The sequence below is a fragment of the Ornithorhynchus anatinus genome, chromosome 5 (genome assembly GCF_004115215.2).
Source record: "Ornithorhynchus anatinus isolate Pmale09 chromosome 5, mOrnAna1.pri.v4, whole genome shotgun sequence".
Classification (NCBI taxonomy): domain Eukaryota; kingdom Metazoa; phylum Chordata; class Mammalia; order Monotremata; family Ornithorhynchidae; genus Ornithorhynchus; species Ornithorhynchus anatinus.
The window spans coordinates 63608645-63633562 of record NC_041732.1 but is presented as its reverse complement, the minus strand read 5'-3'; the positions used below and the strand labels follow the sequence as shown (position 1 = coordinate 63633562).

At 45.9% G+C, this 24918-nt stretch overlaps 1 protein-coding gene across 1 annotated transcript; it reads left to right on the top strand.

The window, feature by feature from the left end:
* The first annotated feature begins 95 nt into the window (after positions 1-95).
* On the top strand, positions 96-24663 carry LOC100092350 (chymotrypsin-like elastase family member 2A). Its single transcript, XM_039912217.1, has 9 exons — positions 96-106; positions 181-344; positions 11240-11328; positions 14436-14533; positions 15133-15258; positions 18512-18648; positions 21065-21210; positions 23035-23187; positions 24571-24663. The coding sequence occupies exons 1-9, from the start codon at positions 96-98 to the stop codon at positions 24586-24588; spliced, it is 942 nt and encodes a 313-aa protein (XP_039768151.1). The 3' UTR covers positions 24589-24663.
* The last annotated feature ends 255 nt before the right edge of the window (positions 24664-24918 follow it).

The following is a 24918-nucleotide window of genomic DNA, read 5'->3' as shown; positions in this document are numbered from 1 at the left end:
CCTCCCAAGCCTCTCCTTCTCCTCAGCTGTTGCTCCTTCTGGCTCTCTCTTTCCCACATAAATTAGTCTGGAGAGGCCACTTGAAATCAGGCTGCATGGCCGCGAGGTGAATAGCAATGGGGAAGTTAGAAGTAAGTGCTCTCTCCACCCCCTTTTCCCAGAAAGGCTGGGATTGTAAAGCAGAGCAAAAGGAGAAGTGGGTCTAGGAGGGGAAATTACCGAGCTAACAGGAAACCAAGTCGATAAGAACACAGCAGCTGGGAGTAAGCACATAAAGCAAAGATTAGCTGGACATCAGCACCTCGTTTGGCCTCAACTGCCCCCCGAATGTGCGGACACAGGAGGTCGGTCATTTATCTATTTATTTATTTATATTAATGTCTGTCTCCCCCTCTAGACTATAAATTCTTTGTAGGCAAGAATGTGTCTGTTTGTTGTTATATTTTACTCTCTAAAATGCTTAGTACATTATGCTTTGCACTCAGTAAGCGCTCAATAAATATGATAGAATGAATGAATGATTAACTAGGTCCTGTGCTTCACATAGCATCTAACCTGCTCCTCAGAGCCCTGGGTGGGAAATGGTCAGATCGTGGCCCTCCAAGCCAGTGGGGCTGAACCCTGCTCTGTCAGCATTTACCAGCTCCTCCTCAGAAAGGACCGTGGGAAAGGGCAGCTGATTCCCTTTCTCCCTTACTCACTAACCACAGGATGTGATGGAGGGAAAGTAGCATGAGTGGAAAGAACAGGGGCCCAGGAGTCAGAGGACCTGGGTTAATGTTGGTATTTGTTAAGCGCTTACTATGTGCAGAGCACTATTCTAAGCGCTGGGGTAGATACAGGGTAATCAGGTTGTCCCACGTGAGGCTCACAGTTAATCCCATTTTACAGATGAGGTAACTGAGGCACAGAGAAGTGAAGTGACTTGCCCACAGTCACACAGCTGCCAACGTGGCTCAGTGGAAAGAGCACCGGCTTTGGAGTCAGGGCTCATGAGTTCGAATCCCAGCTCTGCCACTTGTCAGCTGTGTGACTGTGGGCAAGTCACTTAACTTCTCTGTGCCTCAGTTCCCTCATCTGTAAAATGGGGATTAAGACTGTGAGCCCCACGTGGGACAACCTGATTCCCCTGTGTCTACCCCAGCGCTTAGAACAGTGCTGTTCACATAGTAAGCGCTTAACAAATACCAACATTAAGTGGCAGAGCCGCGATTCGAACCCATGACCTCTGACTCCCAAGCCTGGGCTATTTCCACTGAGCCACGCTGCTTCTCTTTCTAATTCTAATTCCTCCACTTGCCTGCAGTGTGACATTGGGGAAGTCACTTGCCTTCTCTGTGCCTCAGTTTCCTCATCTATAAATGCTCATCTCCCCTTCCCCTTAGACTGTCAGCCCCATGAAGGTGAGGGATTGGGTCCGACCCAATTATCTTCTATCTATCTTTTTCTCTCTGCCTTCTGTCTCTCCACACACCAGTCTCTACTTCACTCTGCTGCCCAGATCATTTTTCAGAAAAAAAGTTCAGTCCGTGTTTCTCCACTCCTCAAGAACCTGCAGTGGTTGCCCATCCATCCCCACATCAAACAAAAACTCCTACCAACAGCCTTAAAGCACTCAGTCGCCTTGCCCCCTCCTACCTCACCTTGTTGCTCTCCGACTAAAACCCAGCCCACACACTTTGTTGTTCTAATGCCATCCTACTCACTGTACCTCGATCTCATCTACCTCACCCCGACCTCTCACCCACATCCTGCCTCTGTCCTGGAACATCCTCCCTCTTCATATCGGACAATTACTCTCCCCCACTTCAAAGTCTTATCAAAGACACATCTCCCAGAGACCTTCCCTGACTGAGCCCTCATTTCCTTTTCTCCCACTTCCTTCTGAATCATCCTGATTTGCTCCCTTAATCGCCCCTCTTCCTGCCCTACAGCACTTACATACATATCCATAATTTATTTACTTAGATTAATGTCTGGGTCCCCTTCTAGACCATTAGCTCATTGTGGCGGGGAATGTGTCCATTATACGCTCCCAAGTGCTTAGTACAGTGCTCTGCACATAGTAAGTGCTGAAAAAATACAATTGATTGGTCTAACTCAGCGCTTAGTACAGTGCTTGGCACAGAGTAAGCACTTAACAAATACCACAAATAATATTATTGAAAGGAATCAGGCAGAGAAGACTTTAGATTGTGAGGAACAGGGACAAAGTCCTTGACCTTGTACTCACTTGCTTATTCTTTCCCAGCACTTAATACAGTGCTCTGCATACAGTAAGTGTTTAATAAATACTATTACAACTACCTTCAACAGGCTGCGAGAGCCTGGGGTTCAAGGAGCGGGATGGTTTGGAGTTCTTTGTTCTTTGGAGTTTTTTATGGTGTTTGTTACGCATTTACTATTTGTCCAAAACTGTGATAGAAGTCGATCAGGCCACATTCCATGCCCCTCATAGGGTTCACAATCTAATGAGAGGGAGAACAGGTATTGGATCCCTATTTTATAGTTGAGGAAATTGAGGCACCGAGAAGTTACGTGACTTGCCCAAGCACAAGCCCGCACTCTTTCCACTAGGCCACAGTGCTTCCCCTGAAAGTCAGGGGCAAAATCCTAGCACTCAGATCCCCTTTTCTTGTAGAAGTAGTATTTATTGAGCACCCACTGGGTAGAATGTATGGTACTAAATTCTTAAGAAGTACTAAACAGAGAAGGGACACATTCTGTGCTCACAAGCATGGCTTAGAGAGAAGCAGTGTGGTCTAGTGGAGAGAGCACAGGGCTAGAAACAGAGGCCTGGGTTCTAACTCCAGCTCCACCACTTGTCTGTTCTGTGGCCTTGGGCACGTCACTCAATTTATTTTTGCCTCAATTACCTCATCTGTAAAATGGGGATTAAGACAGTGAGTCCTGTGTGGGACAGGGACTGGGCCCAAACCAATTTTCTTGTATCTACCCCAGGATTTAGTAAAGTGCCTGGTACATAGTAAATGCTTAATAAATACCATTAAAAAAGACAAAACAGAGTAATCAACATACATAATTGAATATACAATTGAAATGTACACATGTAAGGGCTGAGGACGAGTACAAAGATATACATAAGTGCTACTTATTCTCCCTGCAAAAAGTGTTACATGAAATTCAGTTGGTCAATGGTATTTATAAAGTGATTACAGTTTGAAGAGCACTGTGCTAAGCACTTCTGTCTTATGCTGCCAAGTGGTCTCCGACCCATAGCGACGCTCTCTCCCAGAACTTCCCACGTCCATCTGCCATGTTCTCGTAGTAGATCCATAGAGTTTTCTTGATAAAAAATACAGAAGCGATTTACCATTGCCTCCTTTCTGGCAGTAAACCTGAGCATCCGCCTTTGACTCTCTCCCGTGCCGCTGCTGCCCAGCACTGGGGAGTTTTGACTTGAGGCAGATTGCCTTCCACTCGCTAGCCACTGCCCAAGTGAGGAATGGAATGGGTAGGCCTCTGCTTGACTCTCCTTCCCGTAACCAAGACTGTAGAATATTTACTACAGTACTGTGGGGCTGCAGCGAGCATCAGAGTGTTTAAGGGGTACACAGGCAAGTTTATAGTTGATATAAAGGGGAGAGCCAAAAGGGAAAATAAATTAATCTGGAAAGGCTTTTTGGAGGTGGTTTGATTTTAGGAAGGGAAATGAGTCAGGGCTAAATTAACACTCACCCAGTCACTCTGGACAACCATTAATGCCTTGTTAACAGTCTCCCATTCACTCTGAGGATTACCCCAGCGGGGACACCTGGGTCCCCATCTACTGGTGGAGACTGCATTGGCCTTTGGGCACTCCAGATTACTTTATTTTCTTGAATGCCCTAGCTCCCACATGTCTTTTCAGTCTCATCCCTCTGACCCTTGTTAAGCATTTACTATTTGTCCAGCACTGTGATAGATACAAATCAATCAGATAGGATACAGTTATGCCTCACATGGGGCTCACAATCTAAGTGAGAGAGAGAACAGGTATTGAATCCCTATTTTACAGTTGAGGAAATCAAGGCATAGAGAAGTTGTGATTTGCCCAAGGTCACAGAGCGGGCAAATGGTGGAGCTGGGTTTAGAACCCAGGTCCTCTGCTTCCCAGGCCTGTGTTCTTTCCACTAGGCCTCCTAGTGACTGACTGAGCCTCTTCACCATAGCTGAAAACTGTCTCTCCCCAGGTGACTCTGTCTCTACCTGCCACTGTCTCTAGAAAGGGCCTCATCTTCTCCCACTCCCCAAGACTCACTTGGAAAGGGGGAGACTTTAGCCTCCTTCTTACCTCCCACACCATCAGCCTCTACCACCAGCTCTAATTATTCCTCAGTATTATTCATCTTCTCCCATGCCACACCTCTAATTTTCTGAATCACTTCAATATCTTACTTTCATTCTCCCTTTCTCCATCCCTACATTGACCCTCAGGGACTTCCACATCCACTTGAACGTTCCCAGTGACCTATCAGCTACTCATTTCCTCTCACTCTTCAACTCCTCTGACCATCTATGCCACCCCACCCACTCACCAACTTGTATGTGTGTTCGATCACATCATCTCTACTCATAAAATCTCTAACCTCACCAATTCTGAAATTTCCATATCCAACTACAACCTCCTCACCTGCCTTCTTTCCCACACATCCTCTCCCCATTAATTTCTCCTGTCCCTCCAAAGTGATGTCCAATCTTTTGAGCCTATCCAATTTTCTAAAGTCATCATGCCCCATTTGGTGTCCATACCCAACTTACCTTTCTCAGCACACAAATCCACACTCTCAATACAGCTCAATTCCCTCACTTCCTTGTCCCTGTGCCAATCTTGTACCACTAACCCACAGTTATGGAGCACTTCCACAGAACATTTCCTCTGCTCAATATCTTCTATCTCATCGCTAACTCCTCACCCACTTCCTATCTCTGTCCCAGAACTCTGCTCCATTTCATATCCACATTTCATATCATCACGCTCCCCACCTTCAAAGCCTCATTAAAATCACATCCCCTCCAAGATGCTTAGTGGAAAGAGCACGGGCTTGGGAGTCAGAGGTTGTGGGTTCTAATCTCGGCTCTGCCACTTATCTGCTCTCTGACCTTGGGCAAGCCACTTAACTTCTCTGTGCCTCATTTACCTCATCTGTAAAATGGGAATTTAGACTGTGAGCCTCATGTGGGTTAATCTGATTACCTTGTATCTACCCCAGCACTTAGAATAGTGCTAGGCACATAGTAAGCGCTTAACAAATACCATAATCATTATTATTATTCCCCAACTAAGCCCTCATTTCCCTAACCTTTCCCTTCTGTATCTCTCTTGTACTTGGATCTGTACCCTTTAAGCACTTTAATTCACCCCACACTCAGCATTTATAATAATAATAATGATGGTATTTGTTAAGCACTTCCTATGTGCCAAGCACTGTTCTAAGCACTAGGTGCATGTCTTTATTTTAATGTTTGTCTCTTGTAAACTACTTGAAGGCAGGGAACATGTCTACCAACTCTGTTATATTGCACTCTCCCAAGTACTTGATGATGATGATGGCACTTGTCAAACATGTACTATGTGTCAAGCACTGTTCTAAGCACTGGGGTAGATACAAGGCAATCACGTCGGACACAGTCCCTGTCCCATATGGTGCTCACAGTCTTAATCCCCATTTCTCATGTGAGGTAACTGAGGCACAGAGAAGATAAGTGACTTGCTTGAGGTCACACAGCAGAAAAGTGGTGGAGCCGGGATTAGAACCCATCTTCTGACTCCCAGGCCCGTGCTCTTCCCACTACCATACTTAGTACAGTGCTCCACACCCAATAAGCACTCAAAAAATATGATCGAATGACTGATCTTGAAGCAGCAAGGTCTAGTGAAAAGAGCTGGCCCTACTATTTCCTGGCTCCACTATTTGCCTGCTGTTTGACCAGGGGCAAGTCACTTAACTTCTCTGTGCCTCAGTTTCCCTGCCTGTAAAATGGAGATTCAATACCTGCTCTCTCTCCTGCTTAGAGTGTTAGCCCTGTGTGGGATAGGGACTGAGTCCAACCTGAATATCCTGTACCTATCCCAGTTTTGGCACATAGCTTTTAACAAATGTCACCATCATTATTGATCCCTGCTGCAGACTTAATAATGTTGGTATTTGTTAAGCACTTAGCCAGTAGTGGCGTTAGCTAGGGGTCAGAGAGGCATAGAGTTCCTCAACAAATCAAGGACAGGGTTTAAGCTAGATCCCAGAGTGCCTCATTTCTAGTGCCAACCCCTGCCTGCCTTCCTTCCTCCAATGCTCTGTTGATCCTGATAATCAGCAGAGGAAAACCTGCTTCTTTCCCAGGCATCTCAGCCTACCCTGCTCACTTAATCCTTCTGGTCTCCTACTTCTAAGAAAGGGCATTACCCATGTGACCACAACCCTGCCAAGAGAAACCCAAGTTACTGCCTGGTCGTCTGTTATGATCCCTCCCCGAAGAACGATGTGTTGGCCTGAATCAAAAAGCCATGGAAAACCTTGAAGGACATCACGCACCTGCCTAGGTTGGACTCACTCAGCTCCTGGACAAATAGACGATGCCAGGTGCTTCTTTCCCAAGACCCGACCTACCCACAGGAAACTCCAAGAAGGCACCTTCCTCCAATGGAGAGTTTATCCTTTGGCACCTTCTGCCTTCATTTCTAAGTCTTTCCATCTTTAAATAATAATAATAAGGCCCCAACTGATGGACTGAAAGTGGAAACCCCAATTGGTTCAGAAAGCAAACTGCTGGCTGGATGAACTGGATTTCGTGGCAGGATCTAGAATTGGGCTTTCCTTCTGGTACAGCAGAGAAGCAATAGTAAAATAAGGATTGGGGTTAGGCCAAAGCTAAGAGGGATGTTGAGGGGGACAAGAATGAGAAGAAATCATGAGATCACTTGCAGTCTGGGAATCCAGCCACAGTAAGAGACCCGAGCAGTGGGTTGGAGCCTCCTCTACCCTGCTTATCTGTGCCTCTTAACTTTATTAATCAGTCAGTCGATCGATGTTATTTATTGAGTGCATACTATGTGGAGAGCACAGTACTAACCACTTTGGAAAGTACAAAATAACTGTTAGAAATGTTCCCTGCCCACGAAGACCTTACAATTTAAAGTGCTTTAAATGCTTTGAATGGTTCCCAGGCCCTGGACCAGGTTCTTGAGGCAGTAATGCAAGAAATGTACTCTCAACCAGCAGCCAGCATGGTCTTCTTCGGGGTCTCCCCTGTGCCTTCGTGGCTCAGTGGAAAGAGCCCAGGCTTGGGAGTCAGAGGTCATGGTTTCTAATCCCTGATCTGCCATTTGTCAGCTCTGTGACTCTGGGCAAGTCACTTAATTTCTCTATGCTTCAGTTACCTCATCTGTAAAATGGGGATGAAGACTGTGAGCCCTTCGTGGGACAACCTGATTACCTTGTATCTACTCCAGCGCTTAGAACAGTGCTTGCCACATAGTCCCGATTAGACTGTAAGCCCCGATTAGACTGTAAGCCCGTCAAACGGCAGGGACTGTCTCTATCTGTTGCCGACTTGTTCATCCCAAGCGCTTAGTACAGTGCTCTGCACATAGTAGGCACTCAATAAATACTATTGAATGAATGAATGAACATAGTAAGCGCTTAACAAATACCACCATTATTATTATTATTACCCATTATTACTATTATTACTGCTAATATTACTATTACTAGCTATACTCTGATCAGTTCTTACATTGAGGGTCACGTTGCTATCTTCATCGATGCTTCCGCACAGAGACATGACCAGTGCCACTGTGGAACTAGTCAACCCCAGCCAGGCTCTACATACAACAGTAATCTGAGTTTCCTCATCTATAAAATGGGGATTAAATACCTCTTCTCCTTAGACTGAGAACCCCATGTGGGATATCTGTTATCTTCCCCAGTTTCAGTAGAGTGCTTGGCACACCGTAAGCACCTAACAAAGGCCATTCATTATTACTATTATTATTATTATTATTGGGTATAGGAGAGAATTGTTTAGTAGTAATAGTCATTATTAAGTGCTTTCTTTGTGTAGAACACTGTACTAAACTGTGGAAGAGAATCCAGAGGTGGGAATTAGATGGGTTCCTGTCCCTTGTGGGGGGCTCGTAATCTAAGAGGATGAAGATGAAGATACGTAAGAAGATATTTATAATATAGTATATATAATAAATGTATTAATTCAGTGCTAAGTGCTGGAGTAGATTCAAGACATTCATCTCAGACACAGTTCCAGACCCAGATGATACTCACAGTATAAACAGCATGGTGTAGTGGATACAGCTCGGACCTGAGAGTCAGAAGGTCATAAATTCTAATCCTGGCTCTGCCACTTCTCTGTTTTGTGACCTTGGGTAAGGCACTTAACTTCTCTGTGCCTCAGTTACCTCATCTGTAAAATGGAGATTGAGACTGTGAGTCCCGCATGGGACAGGGACTGTGTCTAACATGATTTGCTTGTATCCACCCCAGTGCTTAGTACAGTTCCTGGCACATAGTAAGCACTTAACAAGTACCATTAATGTCAGCGCTTAGAACAGGCTTGGCACATAGTAAGCACTTAACAAATACCATCATAATAATAATAATTATCATTGTAAGAGGGAGGGAAAACAGGATTAGGCCTTTTATCCCATGTTTCCCTTTCTAGACTGTTAGCTTCTTGTGAGCTGGGAACATGTCTATTGTGTTGTACTCTCCCAAGTGCTTAGTACAGTGCTCTGCACACAGTAAGTGCTCAATAAATGTCACTGATTGATTAATTGATCTAAGCCAGATTTTTTTAAGGAACAGACACGACAAAGCTAGGCTCCCACCCTCTCACTGCTTCTGAGAAAGCAAATCTATTCTGGAGGTCAAGGTCAAGTTCCAAGACCCTTTGGTTTTTTTTAGAATTCCAGGGCTGATGCCAAGGGAGTAGGTGGATAGTCTTGGCACACGCACCCTTTTTTCCATTAGGTGATGAGAAAATCTCCACCTTGTGTATTGCTTCCATATCTCAGAAAGATAAGTGCAGCTTATATAAGCACTCCCTTACCTGAGGCAGGAATCACTTGATATCCACAGAGACACCATGATCAAGATATTGGTAGTTGCAGTGCTGGTGGCCACAGGTGAGCCCTATAACTGTGGGGAAAATCAGGATCGATCCACCAGGCAATGGTATTTATTGAGTACTTACTGTGTGCAGAGCACTGAACTAAATGCTTGGGAGAGGACCCAATGTTAAATGGGGCAGTGTTTCTCTCCAGATATTTGGGGAACATATAGGAGAAATAAAAGATGCCCTAGTTCTACCTTAGTTGACCTTTCAATCTCATGTAAGCAGGTTGTGGGCAGGGAATGTGTCTGTTTATTATTGTACTGAACCCTCCCAAGCACTTAGTACAGTGCTCTGCACACAGTAGGCGCTCAATAAATACCTCTGACTGGCTGACTGATAATGGAGATGGGGAAACAGCATGCAAAAATTGACAATCGCCCCAATTGTTCTTGCTCTTGAACTCCGATAATTCCCTCCCACCACCATCACCCCACTGCACACTCTCTAGTCTTAATAGAGTATCGGGTTCAACTCTGGGTTCTTCAACCCAACAGGGAGGCAGAGAAGAACAAGATGATAAAAGGAATTGAAAAATTAGAGCTATGCTGGTTAGACTGAAGGAACTGGAATTATTTAACCTGGAGAGGTCAAGGTTGTGGGATGTGTTAATCACGGTCTTCAATCTTATACAGAAGATGGCCACCAATGTCTATGTCAGCTGACCACAGCATGGAGATGATAATAACTTATTATAATAATTGGGGTATTTGTTAGGCGCTTATTATGTGCTAAGCACTGTACTAAGTGCTGGGGAAGATGCAAGATAATCATATCCCAAATGGGGCTCACAAGTCTATATAGGAGTGAGAGCAGGTATTGAATCCCCTATTTGCAGGTGAGGGAACTGAAGCACAGAGAAGTTAAGTAACTTGTCCAAGGTCACACAGCAGATGAGTGGAAGAGCCAGAATTAAAACCCAGGTCTTCTGACTCCCAGGCCCCTGCTTTTATCCATTAGGCCAGGGAAGCGAAAGCCTCCTCGGTTGAACTGAAGAAATAATTTCCCAACAGGGAGGATTGTGAGATGTGGAAATGGGTGCCTGAGCAAGGTGCAGAATCTCCTTCTCTTGGGGAGTGGGGATTTAAATCCAAGAGAAACTCTCATCTGGCTGGGATGGCATGAGTATGGAGGCAGGAGAATGGATGAGATGACCTTTCCAGATTTACTCCCTCCTGAAGGTTCTATGAATGTGGAGGAGAGAGGTTATAGCAGTGGAATTGGACAGTTCAGCTGTTCAAATCGGAGGTTGAACTGTGTCCACCGCCTCCCCTCCCTCACCCTAGATCTTTCCAATCAATCATTCATATTTATTAAGCACTCACTATGTGCTGAGCACTGTATTAAGTGCCTGGGAGAGTACAGTACACTAGAGTTAGTCGACGTGTTCCCTGCCCACAAGGAGCTTGCAGTCTAGAAGGGAAGACAGACATTAAAATAAATTACAGATATGTACAGAAATGCTGTGGGGCTGAGGGTGGGGTGGATAAATGGTACAAATCCAAGTGCCAAGACAATGAAGAAGGGAAAGGGATCAGGCAAATGAGGCCTTAGTCAGGGAAGGGATCTCGGAAGAGATGGGATTTTAACAAAGCTTTGAAGGTGAGGAGAGTGATGGTCTGTCAAATATGAAGAGGGAGGGAGTTCCAGGCCAGAGTCAGGATAGGAGCGAGTGGTCGGCAGTGAGCTAACTGAGATCAAGGTACATCGAGTAGGTTGTCGCTAGAGGAGCAAAGTGTGTGGGCTAGGTTGTAATAGGTAATTAGCGAGACAAGACAGGAAGGGACAGGTGATGGAGAGCTTTTAAAGCCAACGGTGAGGAGTTTTTCTGATGCAGAGGAGGCTCTTGAGGACTGGGGAAACGTGGACAGAATGTCTTTTTAGAAAAATGACCCGGGCAACAGAGTGAAGTATGGATTGGAGTGTGGAGACACAAGAGGCTGGGAGGTCAGCAAAGAAGGCCGATGACAGTAATCAAAGCTGGATAGGATAAGTGCTTGGATCAATGTAGTAGCAGTTTGGATAAAGAGGAAAGTGCGGATTTTCATGATGTTGTGAAGGTCGAACCAACAGGATTTGGTGACCGATGGAATTTTTTCATTTTCCTCTCCAGCCCTCGGCTGTGGGGTCCCCACCTACGAGCCCAACCTGTCCAGAGTGGTCGGAGGCGAAGATGTGAGGCCCAACAGCTGGCCTTGGCAGGTCAGTCTCTCCCCAGCCTATGGTTTCCTTCCTACTCTGACTTCAGTCCACTGCAGTTTAAGGGCTCCTTGAGGAGAGCAAGCCCCATCCCTGTGGTCCCCAGCCTAAACACAGGCAACATGCCAGGAAAAATAATGATAATAATGGTATTTGTTAATTGTTTACTATATGCCAGGAACTGTATCAAGTGGTGTTGAGGTGGATACAAGCAAATCAGGTTGGACATAGTCCTTGTCCCAAATGGGGCTCACAGTCTCAATCCCCATTTTACAGTTGAGTCCCAGAGAAGTTAATTGATTTGCCCAAAGTCACACAGCAGACAGGTTGTGGAGCTGGGATTAGAACTCATGATCTTCTGATTCCCAAGCCTGTGCTCTATCCATTATGCCATGCTGCCCCGCTGACGAGTGGAACCAATCAGATGGGTCCAAGTCACTGTTTGTGCTTCAGCTTATAGTAATAATAATGATAATGGTGATGATTGCAGTACCTGTTAAGCGCTTACTGTGTGCCTTGAACTCTACTAAGCGCTGGGGTAAATACAAGCTAATCAGGATGGACACAGTCCCCGTCCCACATGAGGCTCCCAGTCTAAGTTGGAGGGAGGAGGGTTGAATTCCCATTTTACTGATGAGGTACCTGAGGCATAGGGAAGTTAAGTGACTTACCCAAGGTAAAAATAATAATAATTCATTCATTCAATAGTATTTATTGAGCGCTTACTACCTGCAGAGCACCGTACTAAACGCTTGGAATGTACAATTCGGCAACAGAGACAATCCCTGCCCAATGATGGGCTCACAGTCTAATAATTGTGGTATTCGTTAAGTGTTTACTATGATCCAAGCACTATACTCAGTGCATAGGTCACACAGCAAACACATGGCAGAGCCGGGGTTAGAACTCAGGTCCTCTGACTTCCAGGCTCATTGCTCTTTCCACTAGGCCATCCCAATTTAAACTAACTGAAGTGGGGACTGGGCCCTTAGAATGGAGTTTCTGACTCCCTACCAGAATGGAGATGAGAAGTCAGGCAATTTCAGGAAGTCTGTGAACTGCTCTGAGACTGTATGAACACCCACCCTGCTTCACTTCACGATTCTCCTACTACGGCCCAGCAAACACACTCCACTCCTCTTGCACCAGCTTACTCACTGTGTCCAGATCTCATCTATCTCACCGCCTACCCCTTTTCCACATCCTCCCCCTAGCCTGGAACTTTCTCCACCTCCATATACGCAGGACCTCCTCTCTCCCCACCTTCAAAGCATTATTAAGGTCACATCTCCTTCAAGAGGCCTTTCCCAATTAAGCCCTCTTTTCTCCAGCTCGCTCCCTCTCCTTCGTCGTCTGTGTAATTGAATCTGTGACCTTTGGACTTTTGATATTTACCCCACTCCCAGCCCCACACCACTTATGTACATATTTTAAATGTATATTATAAATTATTTATTCATTTTAATGTCTGTCTCCCCCTTTAGACTACAGGCTTGTTAAGGTCAGGGAACGTATCAGTTAATTCTCTTGTATGTGTTCTCTCCCAAGTGCTCAGTACAGTGCTCTGCACATAGCACACAATAAATACCAGTGATTGATCGATAATGCAACTTAAATACTAAGCCCTGTGTTTAGGCAGTCACAGCATTAGTTGGGCAAGTCACTTAACTTCTCTGTGCCTCAGTTGCCTCATCTGTAAAATTAGGATTAAAAACTGTGAGCCCCACGCGGGACAACCTGATCACCTTGTATCCCCCCAGCGCTTAGAATAGCGCTTTGCACATAGTAAGCGCTTAACAAATACCACATTATTAGTAGTAGCCTGATTAATCAAGAGAGTCACAGAAAATCCCAATGAACGAAGTACTCCAGCCTTTTCCCTGGCCTGCATTTAGGTTGACTATTTTTCCAGTTTCCACCAGATGCGTGGCTCTCAGCTGGTCCATTCCTTTTCAAGTACTAGAGGGGGACAACTGCTCTTAGGCTCTACTACACCCTGGTGGTTAGTACTTTCAACTGGCTCCAAGATAACGGAGTGCTGCACAAAAGAAGATTAAATGAAGCACGATTTCCCCCGCAAAAATATCTAAGGCTCACCACTGCTTTCTCTAAAAATGATAATAATAATAATAATAACGATAATAATGTTAGGTACCTGTTAAGCACTTACTAAGTGCCAGGCACTGTACTTCACGCTGGGGAAGATTCATTCATTCATTCAATCAATGGTATTTATTCAGTGCTTTACTATGTGCAGAGCACTGTACTAAGTGCTTAAGAGAGTACAATACAACAGTAAAAAGACAAATTCCCTGCCCACAACGATCTTACATTCTTGGGGCCGGGAAGGAGACAGGCATTAATTGTATTGGACACAGCCCATGTAGGGCTCATAGTCTGAGGGAGACTGGGTGTTTAATCCCCATTTTACAGGTGAGGAACCTGAGACCCAGATAAGTCAAGTGATTTGCCCAAGGTCACACGGCAGGCAAATGGAAGAGCCAGCACTAGAACTCAGGGCTCCTGGCTCCCAGGCCCACTCTCTTTCCACCAGGCCATGTTGCTTGACCAAAATAGTGATTAAAAAAATGCATTACACAGTGTACATAAAACAACTAGTGTAAATACAAACCAATAAGGAAATATTTTTAACTAGACTTTCGTCTTCTGTAAATATACTTCTCAATTTTCAAAATTATCTTCCACATTCTATTCAGTGAAAAGGCATTTTGTGCTAATACGATAGAGGTATCACTGTCCATGCTGTATAGATCTGCCTTCACCTATGCTAAATTGAAATAGAACATAATCATTCCATTCAAGTCAGACAAAATAACTCAAACTTGGGCAAGGATCGTATAATCCAAGATCAACTTTGCTACTAAAAAGTCCCTCTGCCCATAATAGTCATTAAAACTCAAGAGTAACATAATTAAAGGCAACAGAAGAAAAGTGTTACAATGCGAATTGCTAGAATAATAAAGATATCTCTAAGCTAGAGAGGTTCAACTTCCCTCCTTCTCTTCCCAGGCCACTGTGGAACTAATATCCATGTCTCCCTTTCTTATGGCAGACATCTTGTCTGACTTTGACTCTCCCTCTCTCCTCAGGTCTCCCTCCAGTACCTCTCGGGTAGCAAATGGCATCACACGTGTGGTGGAACTCTCATTGACAACAACTGGGTGATGACGGCTGGTCACTGCATTGGGTAACTCCCCCCCGCTTACCTCCTGGAAGGAGGGAGAAGGGAGGGAATGAGGTGTGGTTGGAAAGTTTTTTTACAGTCACAAGGACTAGTGCTTGGTTCTATCAATCAATCACATTTACCAAGCACTTACTATGTGCAGGGCACCGTACTAAGTGCTTGGGAGAGTACGCCGCAACAGAATTAGCAGACACGTTCCCTACCCGTAATAAATTCACTTCATTAATCCCAGTGAATAAACCCAGACTGAGTTATTGAAGAGCAAGGATCGATGCCAGCTGAGTAATCGGTAGGTAAAGAAGGTAAACTGAGTGTCCAATGGGTGTAGAGATTCACAGTGTAAAAATGTATAAAAGATGAGGGAGATGAGGCTAGGAAACATTTGGTTGGGCTAATGAATTTTTGAATTTATTTTCAAGGTTGGCTTAAAGGAGAAACATAAGAGCCCCTCATTGTATTGAAATGCTTTGTAAAGGAGCTGGTAGTCAGTAATTCATTCAATTGTGTTTATTGAGTGCTTCGTCAGTAGTAATTAATCATTTTTTTCCAGTGCATGGACCAAACTGAGGCAGCTTCCTTTGTGTTTTTGTTTTGCTCCTTAGCTCACGTACCTATCGAGTGCTGATTGGGAAACACAGCCTTTCTTCAGATGAACAAGGAACCATTATCTCCGATGTCCAGAAGATTGTGGTCCACCCTCAATGGGACTCAAGCAAGCTTTCCAATGGGTAATCCTCTGGCCTGGCCTCCCTGGATCAAACCAATAGGGAGAGTTCGGCTCTTCAGCTCAGAATCAGTCAATCAGTGGTATTTATTGAGCGCTTACTATGTGCAGAGAGCACTGTAGCGTGGCTTAGAGGAAAGAACCTCTGGCCTGGTCTCCCTGGATCAAACCCATGGGAAGAGCTCTGCTCTTCAGCTCAGAATCAGTCAATCAATGGTGTTTACTGAGTGCTTACTATGTGCAGAGCACTGTAGCATGGCTTAGAGGAAAAAGCCCGGGCTTGGGAGTCAGAGGATGTGGGTTCTAATTGCGGCTCCACCATTTGTCTGCTGTGTGACCTTGGACAAGTCACTTAACTTCTCTGTGCCTCAGTTCCCTCATCTGTAAAATGGGGATTAAAGCCTGTGAGCCCCATGTGGGACAACCTGATTTGTTTGTATCTACCCCAGAGCTTAGAATAGTGCTTGGCACATAGTAAGCACTTAACAAATACCAGCATTATTATTATTATTATTACTAAGCACACAGGAGAGTACAGTACAATGGAATTAGGAGACATGTTCCTGTCCATAAGGAACTCAGAAAAGTGGGAACGTCCTCACTCCCAAACACTGAGAGAGTCAACACTTTCCAAGAATCTGAGAGTATCATTCCCTCTCCAACTGCCAAAGCCTGGTGCACCGAGAAAGGGATTCCCACATCCCCATAAGGGATTTTAGAATAGCATTTTCCTTTAATTGACTTGAAGAGCTAATTTGCATTATTTATTCCTTCCAGTAATTCAAGGCAGATACCATAATGCTCTCTTCTAAACCCCTTCTGTTGTCTGAGATTACTTCAGTGAGCCCATGTGGGTCAAGGGGCCAAAACTAAGGGCAGGAGAATAATAATAACCATAATCATTCAAGTCAATTGTATTTATTAGGTTCTTACTGTGGGCAGAGTACTGTACTAAGCTCTTAGGAGAGTACAATACAACACTAAACAGAAACATTCCCTGCCCATAACGAGCTTATTTTCTAGAGTGGGGGAGACAGATATCCATACAAATAAATAAATTACAGATATGTACCTAAGTGTTGTGGGGATGGAAGCGGGGAAGAACCAAGGGAGCAAGTCAGGGTGATGCAGAAGGGAGTGGGAGAAGAGGAAAGGTGGGCTTAGTCTGGGTAGGTCTCATGGAGGAGACATTTCTTCAGTGAGGCTTTGAAGGGGGGGGCATGGTATTAAGTGCTAGTCCCATTCTCTCCTAGACCCCCTCCAATCTGGCTTCCGTCCCCTCCACTCTACCGAGACTGCTCTCTCTAAGGTCACCCATGACCTCCTTCTTGCCAAATCCAATGGCTCCTACTCCATTCTGATCCTCCTTGACCTCTCTGCTGCCTTTGACACTGTCGACCATCCCCTCCTCCTCCATACCTTATCTCACCTTGGCTTCACGGACTCTGTCCTCTCCTGGTTCTCCTCTTACCTCTCTGGCCGATCATTCTCGGTCTCCTACGCTGGAGCCTCCTCCCCCTCCCATCCTTTAACTGTTGGAGTTCCTCAAGGGTCAGTTCTTGGCCCTCTTCTGTTCTCCATTTACACTCACTCCCTCGGTGAACTCATCCGCTCTCACGGCTTTGACTACCATCTCTACGCAGATGACACGCAGATCTACATCTCCGCCCCTGTCCTCTCCCCCTCCCTTCAGGCTCGCATCTCCTCCTGCCTCCGGGACGTCTCCACCTGGATGTCGGCCCGCCACCTAAAACTCAACATGAACAAGACTGAGCTCCTCATCTTCCCTCCCAAGCCCGGTCCGCTCCCAGACTTCTCCATCACCGTGGATGGCACGACCATCCTTCCCGTCCCGCAGGCCCGCAATCTCGGTGTCATCCTTGACTCGTCCCTCTCGTTCACCCCACACATCCTATCCGTTACCGAGACCTGCCGGTTTCACCTCTACAATATCGCCAAGATCCGCCCTTTCCTCTCCACCCAAACGGCTACCTTACTATTACGGGCTCTCGTTATATCCCGGCTAGACTACTGTGTCAGCCTTCTCTCTGACCTCCCTTCCTCCTCTCTCGCCCCGCTCCGGTCTATTCTTCACTCCGCTGCCCGGCTCATCTTCCTGCAGAAACGATCTGGGCATGTCACTCCCCTTCTTAAACAACTCCAGTGGTTGCCTATCGACCTCCGCTCCAAACAGAAACTCCTCACTCTAGGCTTCAAGGCTCTCCATCACCTTGCCCCTTCCTACCTCTCCTCCCTTCTCTCTTTCTACCGCCCACCCCGCACGCTCCGCTCCTCTGCCGCCCACCTCCTCGCCGTCCCTCGATCTCGCCTATCCCGCCGTCGACCCCTGGGTCACGTCCTCCCGCGGTCCTGGAACGCCCTCCCTCCTCACCTCCACCAAACTGATTCTCTTTCCCTCTTCAAAACCTTACTTAAAAATCACCTCCTCCAAGAGGCCTTCCCAGACTGAGCTCCTCTTCCCCCTCTACTCCCTCTGCCATCCCCCCTTTACCTCTCCGCAGCTAAAGCCTCATTTTCCCCTTTTCCCTCTGCTCCTCCACCTCTCCCTTCCCATCCCCACAGCACTGTACCCGTCCGCTCAACTGTATATATTTTCATTACCCTATTTATTTTGTTAATGAATTGTACATCGCCTTGATTCTATTTAGTTGCCATTGTTTTTATGAGATGTTCTTCCCCTTGACGCTGTTTAGTGCCATTGTTCTTGTCTGTCCGTCTCCCCCGATTAGACTGTAAGCCCGTCAAACGGCAGGGACTGTCTCTATCTGTTGCCGACTTGTTCATCCCAAGCGCTTAGTACAGTGCTCTGCACATAGTAAGCGCTCAATAAATACTATTGAATGAATGAATGAATGAAAGTGCTAGGGTAGATACAAGATAATCAGGTTGGACACTCTCCGCGTTGTACATGGAGCTCAGAGCCTAAAAGGGAAGGAGAAGAGCTAGCGGATCCCCATTTTATAGATGAGGATAAGGAGGTTCAGAGAAGCGGTGACGTACCCAAGGTCGCCTTTAAAATCCTTCCTTTTAAATGTGTGTGTTAAAGGATAACACACTATTAATCTCCTCCCTTTCCTGTGAATGAAAAGCTTTTTATTAAAGTACTAGGTAAACGATGCAGAGGGAGGGAAAGATGTCTTCCCGAATAGGCCGGTGGATGAGGCTTGGGGGTAATAGGAAAGGTCTGGATGAGGAAGGGCAGAAAGGAAATGAGAACTTCATCTTTCCACACTCAGGAATGACATCGCCTTGATCAAACTTGCCCAGCCTGTCAGCCTGTCCAGCAAAATTCAGCTGGCCTGCCTCCCGCCTGCCAATGCTATCCTGCCCCATAACTTCGCTTGCTATGTCACTGGCTGGGGAAGACTACAGAGTAAGTGTGAACTTTTGACTTCATCCTTTTAGGGGAGAAAGATTATTATTGTTATTATTGTGTTGTGTGCTTATTCTGTATCTGCTCTAAACACTAGGGCAGATCCAAGTTAATTAGGTCAAACACAGTCCCTGCCCTGCATGGGGCTCAAATCTAAGGGGGAGGGAGAACAGGCATTGAATTCCCACTTTACAGACAGGAAAACTGAGGCAAACTCGAATTCCCTCCTCCTCTATATTCAGCAGACCACCACTTTCCGGGAGGACAGGTAAACCCATTTTATGGTGGAGGAAACTGAGGCACAGAGAAGTGAAGTGACTTGCCCAAGGTCACACAGCAAGCAACTGGAAGGGCCGGGATTAGAACCCAGGTTCTTCTGAATCCCAGGCCCGTGCTCTCTCCACTCCACTCCACTACTTCAGTGCTTTGAACGGTGCTTGACGCATAGTAAGCGCTTAACAAATGCCATCATCATTAGTATTACTATATCCTTCAGGAGTCCTTCCCTGATTGAGTCTTTACACTTCCCTCTGCCTTGCCTAGGCACTTGGCTGAGCACCCCTAAGCACTCTGATACTCACCCCAGCCCCACAGCACTTGTGAACATATCCTTATACTCTTATTTCCCCTATCTATAATTGATTTTAATGTTGCCTCCCCCTGTAGACTATAAGCCCCTTGTGGATAGGGATCACGTCTCCCAACTCCGTTGAACCGCACCTTCCCAAGTGTTTAGTTCAGTGCCCTGCACACAGTAAGCACTCAATCAACATCACTTTTTGATTGATGGATTGAAATGTCTGACTTGTCCCAAAAGATTGTTTGAGAGGGAGGAGGGATATGGCAAGTGAAGTGCTCCCGAAAAGTGCCAGACTTAAACTGCTCAGGGTGACTGAAGTTAACCGTGGCAGTGGGAATGAATTGCCGATATCACAGATAGCCCTCAATAAATACGATTGAATGAATGATATCCCTAGGCCACCCTGCCTTTTTCCCAACCAAGAGTGAGAGCCTAAGGGGGCAGGTTATTTTTCCGGGCAAACGTTCTCTTCAGCAAGAAGCAGAGTGGCCTAATGCAATGAGCCTGGGCCTGGAAGGCAGCAGACCCGAGTTCTAATCCTAGCTCCACCACTTGCTTGCTGTGTGACCTTGGGCAAATGACTGACCACTATGTAGATTAAATGGAGATTAAATACCTTGTTCTCCCTCCATTAGACTGTGAGTCCCTTGTGGAAAGGAACTGTGTCTGATCTGATTATCTCATATTTACCTTAGTAATTAACTGTGGCACTTGTTAAGAGCATACTATGTGCCAGGCACTGTGCTAAACACTGGGAAAGCATAAGGAAATCGGGTTGGACACAGTCTCAAGCCCCATTTTACAGATGAGGGAACTGAGCCACAGAGAAGTGAAGTGACTTGCTCATGGTCACACAACAGACAAGTGGTGGAGCTGGGATTAGAATACATGACCTTTAGTCGCCCAGACCGGTGCTCTATCCACAACATCATACTGCTTTTTAGTGCTTAATACAGTGCTTGGCACTGAGTGTGCATTTGCCACATAAATCCTCATCTCCTCCTCTTCCTCCTCCTCCTCCTTCTTCTAGCCCAGAGCCATTTATGCTGGGCAAAGATTTCTGGTGGCCTGAGTCGAGGAGGACAGATGGCAGGGAATGTGTCCCTTGTTTTATTATAATCTCCCAAGTGCTTAGTACAGTGCTATGCACACCGTAAGCAGTCGGTAAACACAATTGAATGAATGAATGATAATCGTGAATGCTCTCTTCATCTCTCTAAATGAGCTATCCCTATTCTCTGCCATCCACTGTGATGTAAAGAGAGGTTTTCACCAAAGATTCACTTATCCCTGGGAGCGGTCCTTCCCTAAGATTTCAGGGGTTGCGGCCAGTACAGCAGAAGCAGGGAGCTGTCTCTTGCTGGACTCTGCAGGAAGCCCAGTGGTAGAAGCCAGTGAGTATTGAAACTCCTTTTACTGTGCCCCTTTCCCCTCCGGCGTGGTTTAGTGGATAGAGCATGGGCCTGAGAATCAGAAGGACCTGGGTTCTAATTCCAGCTCCACCACGTGTGCCATATGACCTCGGACAAGTCACTTCACTCCTTAGTTACCTCATCTGTAAAATGGGGATTAAAAGTATAAGCCCCATCTGGGACAGGGACTGTGTCCAACCTGATTAAATGCATTTACCGCAGTGCTTAGAACAGTGCTTGACATCTAGTAAGCGCTTCATTTGATTCATTCATTCAGTCGTATTTATTGAGCACTTACTCTGTGCATAACACTGTATTGAGCAGTTGAGAGAGTACAATACAACCATAGACCTGTTTTCTGCCCACAACGACCATAGTGATGATGATTATTATTATTTCCTTTGTTCTTCCTATACCACTTCAGCCGGTGGAGCTCTTCCCGACATCTTGCAGCAGGGTCGTTTGCTGGTGGTGGACTTCGAGACTTGCTCCAGTTCCGGCTGGTGGGGCAGCTCTGTGAAAACCAACATGGTCTGTGCTGGGGGAGACGGGGTCATCTCCAGCTGCAATGTGAGTGTGAGCGTGGATTCCTCCCTAGGGCCATGCCATTTTGACTCCTAACCTGTACTTTCAAATCCTATCAGGCTTTCCTTCTGCTCCTCATGGCTACCAGGGAAGAACTTGACATTTAACGTAATAATAATAATTGTGGTATTTGTTAAGGACTTACTATGTGCCAGGCACTGGACTAAGCGCTGGGATGGATACAATCAAGCCGTGCTGGACACAGTCCCTGTCCTATACTGGGCTCACGGCCTCAGTCCCCATTTTACAGACAGGGGAGGTGAAACCCGGAGAAATGAAGTGACTTAGTTCAAACAGCAGACAAGTGGCAGAGCTGGGATTAGAACCCATGACCTTCATGACTCCCAGGCCCAGGCTCTATCCACCTCCCCATGCTGCTTCTCCATCCAACTTAGCAAGAAGCTGAAGGGCTTGGAGACTTGCACTTATAGTCAATCAATCGGTGCTATTTACTGAGTGTCTACTGAGGGCATAGCACTTTTCTGAACACTCCTTGCCATGGGCTTTAAAGCGCTCAATCAGCTGGGTCCCTCCTGCCTTATCTCACTGATCTGCTACTGCCCAACCTGCACATTTGGCTCCTCTAAGGCCAGCTTGCTCACTGTGCCCCGATCTATATCACCTCTGACCCCTTTCTCGCCTCCTCCCTCTGGCCTGGAACTCCCTCTCCCTCCACATACACCAGACTATCACTCTACCCACTTTCAAACACTGTTCAGGTCACATCTCCTCTGAGAGGCCTGTCCCGAAAAAGCCCTCATCTCCCTCTCCCTTCTCTGTTGCTTGTGTGACTTGATATTCGCCCCACCCTCAGCCCCACAGCTCTTTGCTGCATACCCCTAATTTATTTTAATGTTTTTCTTCCCCCTAATAATAATTATGGTATTTGTTAAGCGCTTACTATGTGCCGAGCACTGCTGTAAGCGCTGGGATAGATACAAGGTTATCAGGTTGTCCCAGGTGGGGCTCACAGTCTTAATCCCCATTTTACAGATGAGGTAACTGAGGCATAGAGAAGTTAAGTGACTTGCCCAAAGTCACACAGCTGACAAGTGGTGGAGCCGGGATTAGAACCCACGACTTCTGACTCCCAAGGCCGTGCTCTTTCCACTAAACCACGCTGCTTGCTCCCTGCGGGCAGAGAACGTCTGCCAACTCTGTTGCACTGCACTCTCCCAAGTGCTTAGTACAGGCTCTGAACACAGACGCTCAGTAAGTACCACTGATTTATAGAGCTCCAAGGGGATGAACTGGACCCTGAGAGGTGACGCAGCCCTTCCTCTGGAAACAAATCCAGATGAGGCCTCCAAAGGACAAGCCCTGAAGTTCCTTTGTTGCCACCGCTAGTTCAGTGCTCTGGGCACAGTAAGCGCTCAGTAAATACGACTGATTGATAGCCTGGAAGTTTAGCTAACCAGGGCATCAACAAGCCACACGATTGCTATTAAATTTCTGTATTGATCGATCAGTGGTATTTACTGAGCATTAGTCCAACCTCCAAAGCTTCCGAAAATTGAAATCAACTCATTAGCCGCCTGGACTGTTTGGAAAAAACACAGTACAGTATTATTAGTACAGTGCCTGGGACATAGTAAGTGCTTAGCAGATACCCCAGCTATTATTACCACTCTCCCAAATGCTTAGTACAGTGCTCTGCACATACGGGAAGCGCTCAATAAATACGATTGGGTGAATGAGTGAAAGTAAAAAGATCTCTGTGTGCTGGTTAATGTTTTGTCAACGTATAGGTGGTGCTAATAACCAAGTAACTTAGTCCATGATGAGCACACTGCTTTATCTTACCTGCAGGGAGACTCCGGAGGCCCCCTGAACTGTCTGGGAGATAACGGCCAATGGGAAGTGCACGGCGTCGTCAGTTTCGGCTCCGCCTTGGGCTGCAACTACTACCGCAAGCCCTCCGTCTTCACTCGCGTCTCCAACTACAACAGCTGGATCAATGAGGTGAGGCCCCTTGGATCCTGCACTGCTCCTCAAGACCTCTAGACTGGAAGCTCCTTGTGGGCAGGGAATGTTTTCTTTCTTTGTGGTATTTAAGCGCTTCTTATGTGCTAAACCCCGGGGTAGACACGTGACAACCAGGCCGGATCTGGTCCCTGTCCCACATGGGGCTCACAGACTGACTGTGTCTGTTATATTGTACTCTCCCAAGCGTTTAGTACAGTGCTCTGTACACAGCACGCGCTCAATAAATAAGTGATGGACTGACTGAAGGGTGGACAGAGAGGTTGACTCTGACAGGCTCCCTGGAACTCCTTCTTCTGCCAAGGCAGCAAACGCTCATAAATTCCAATCCCATCTCCATAGTCCAAATTTCCTGGGCTTCCTGGGGGCCTCTGTCTCCTTGTCTAAAACTAGAGCATAATCTTAGAACCCTTAGTAATAATAATAATGTTATTTGTTAAGCACTTACTATGTGCAGAGCACTGTTCTAAGCGCTGGGGTAGATATAGGGCAATCAGGTTGCCCCACGTGAGGCTCATAGTCTTAATCCCCATTTTACAGATGAGGGAACTGAGGCACAGAGAAGTGAAGTGACTTGCCCACAGTCACACAGCTGACAAGTGGCAGAGCCGGGATTCAAATCCATGACCTCTGACTCCCAAGCCCGGGCTCTTTCCGCTGAGCCACGCTGCTTCTCACTGGGAATGAGTAATGGGAGTTGGCGCTTAGTACAATGTGTGATGCATAGTAAGCGCTTAATAAATACATTAAAAAAGTATGAATGAGGTATATGGAAAATGCTGTGAGCATCCTGGAGGAAAAAGTGATAGAAGTGTAGATTACCGATTTAATTCTTTAATTTCTAAAAAAAAATCTAATTTTTCTAGTGAATACTCTTTCTGTCCTGGCCCTGATAGAATGAGTTTTTTAATGAGGTTCAAATACTGTTTGTCCATTTAAAAAGTTAATTCTCAAAACAGTTTCTTCTATGCTGTAGACAGAGATCACTGTTCATTCCCCAGTGAGTGGGGCACATTGTAAGGGAAAAGGTAGTTCTGCATCTTAGAAGAGCCCCTCATTCCTGGACCATATGGGAAAAACTCAGGTGTGGGACTGGACTTCAAACCCCAAAAAGCATAAATCTTGAAGGATAAGTCAGAGCATGGGAAGTCAATTGTCCTAATACTCAATTTTTAAAGACAAGACACAGCGTTTAGTGGAATTCAGACACCCAGTAGTTCTCAGCCAATCAGTTACTGTAACAATGGATTATCTTTAAGGAAAATGCACAATTTATGGTTCTGGGGCTTCAGAAGAACTGCCTAAGAAGTTCCTTCCAATGATTGTTCAGTCATGTAATGGATTTCTTCGTATTTTCTACAGGTTATTGCAAGTGACTAACTTGGAACGACCTAGGAGTAAGACCAAGACCTAAAAGAATTGCGAAGGAGAAAATAAAGCATGAAATGAATTAAATCAATGCCCTGAATGTGTTTTACTAGCAGTAATTATTGGCCACAAGGGATCCAATAGCAAAGAGAGTTCTCAGACTTTCTGAAATGTGTCCATTTTAAAGGCAAACTACATTGTACAGTTTATATTGGCCTCTTCATTAAGCCAGGTGATATAATTTGGGAAGAGTAGTAAAATGAAAAATTGAAGAAGTCAAGCAAGATAAGGGGTAGTTAAATTGTGGTTTTTGAGCTATTTGTGGCTCAGATGTGAGGGGCG

Excerpts from the sequence above, each read along its gene's own strand:
- LOC100092350 (XM_039912217.1), top strand. Across the intron at positions 345-11,239 it reads CGAATGTGCGGACACAGGAG|CCCTCGGCTGTGGGGTCCCC; the intron begins GTCGGTCATTTA and ends TTTCCTCTCCAG. Across the intron at positions 15,259-18,511 it reads TCAAGCAAGCTTTCCAATGG|GAATGACATCGCCTTGATCA; the intron begins GTAATCCTCTGG and ends TTCCACACTCAG.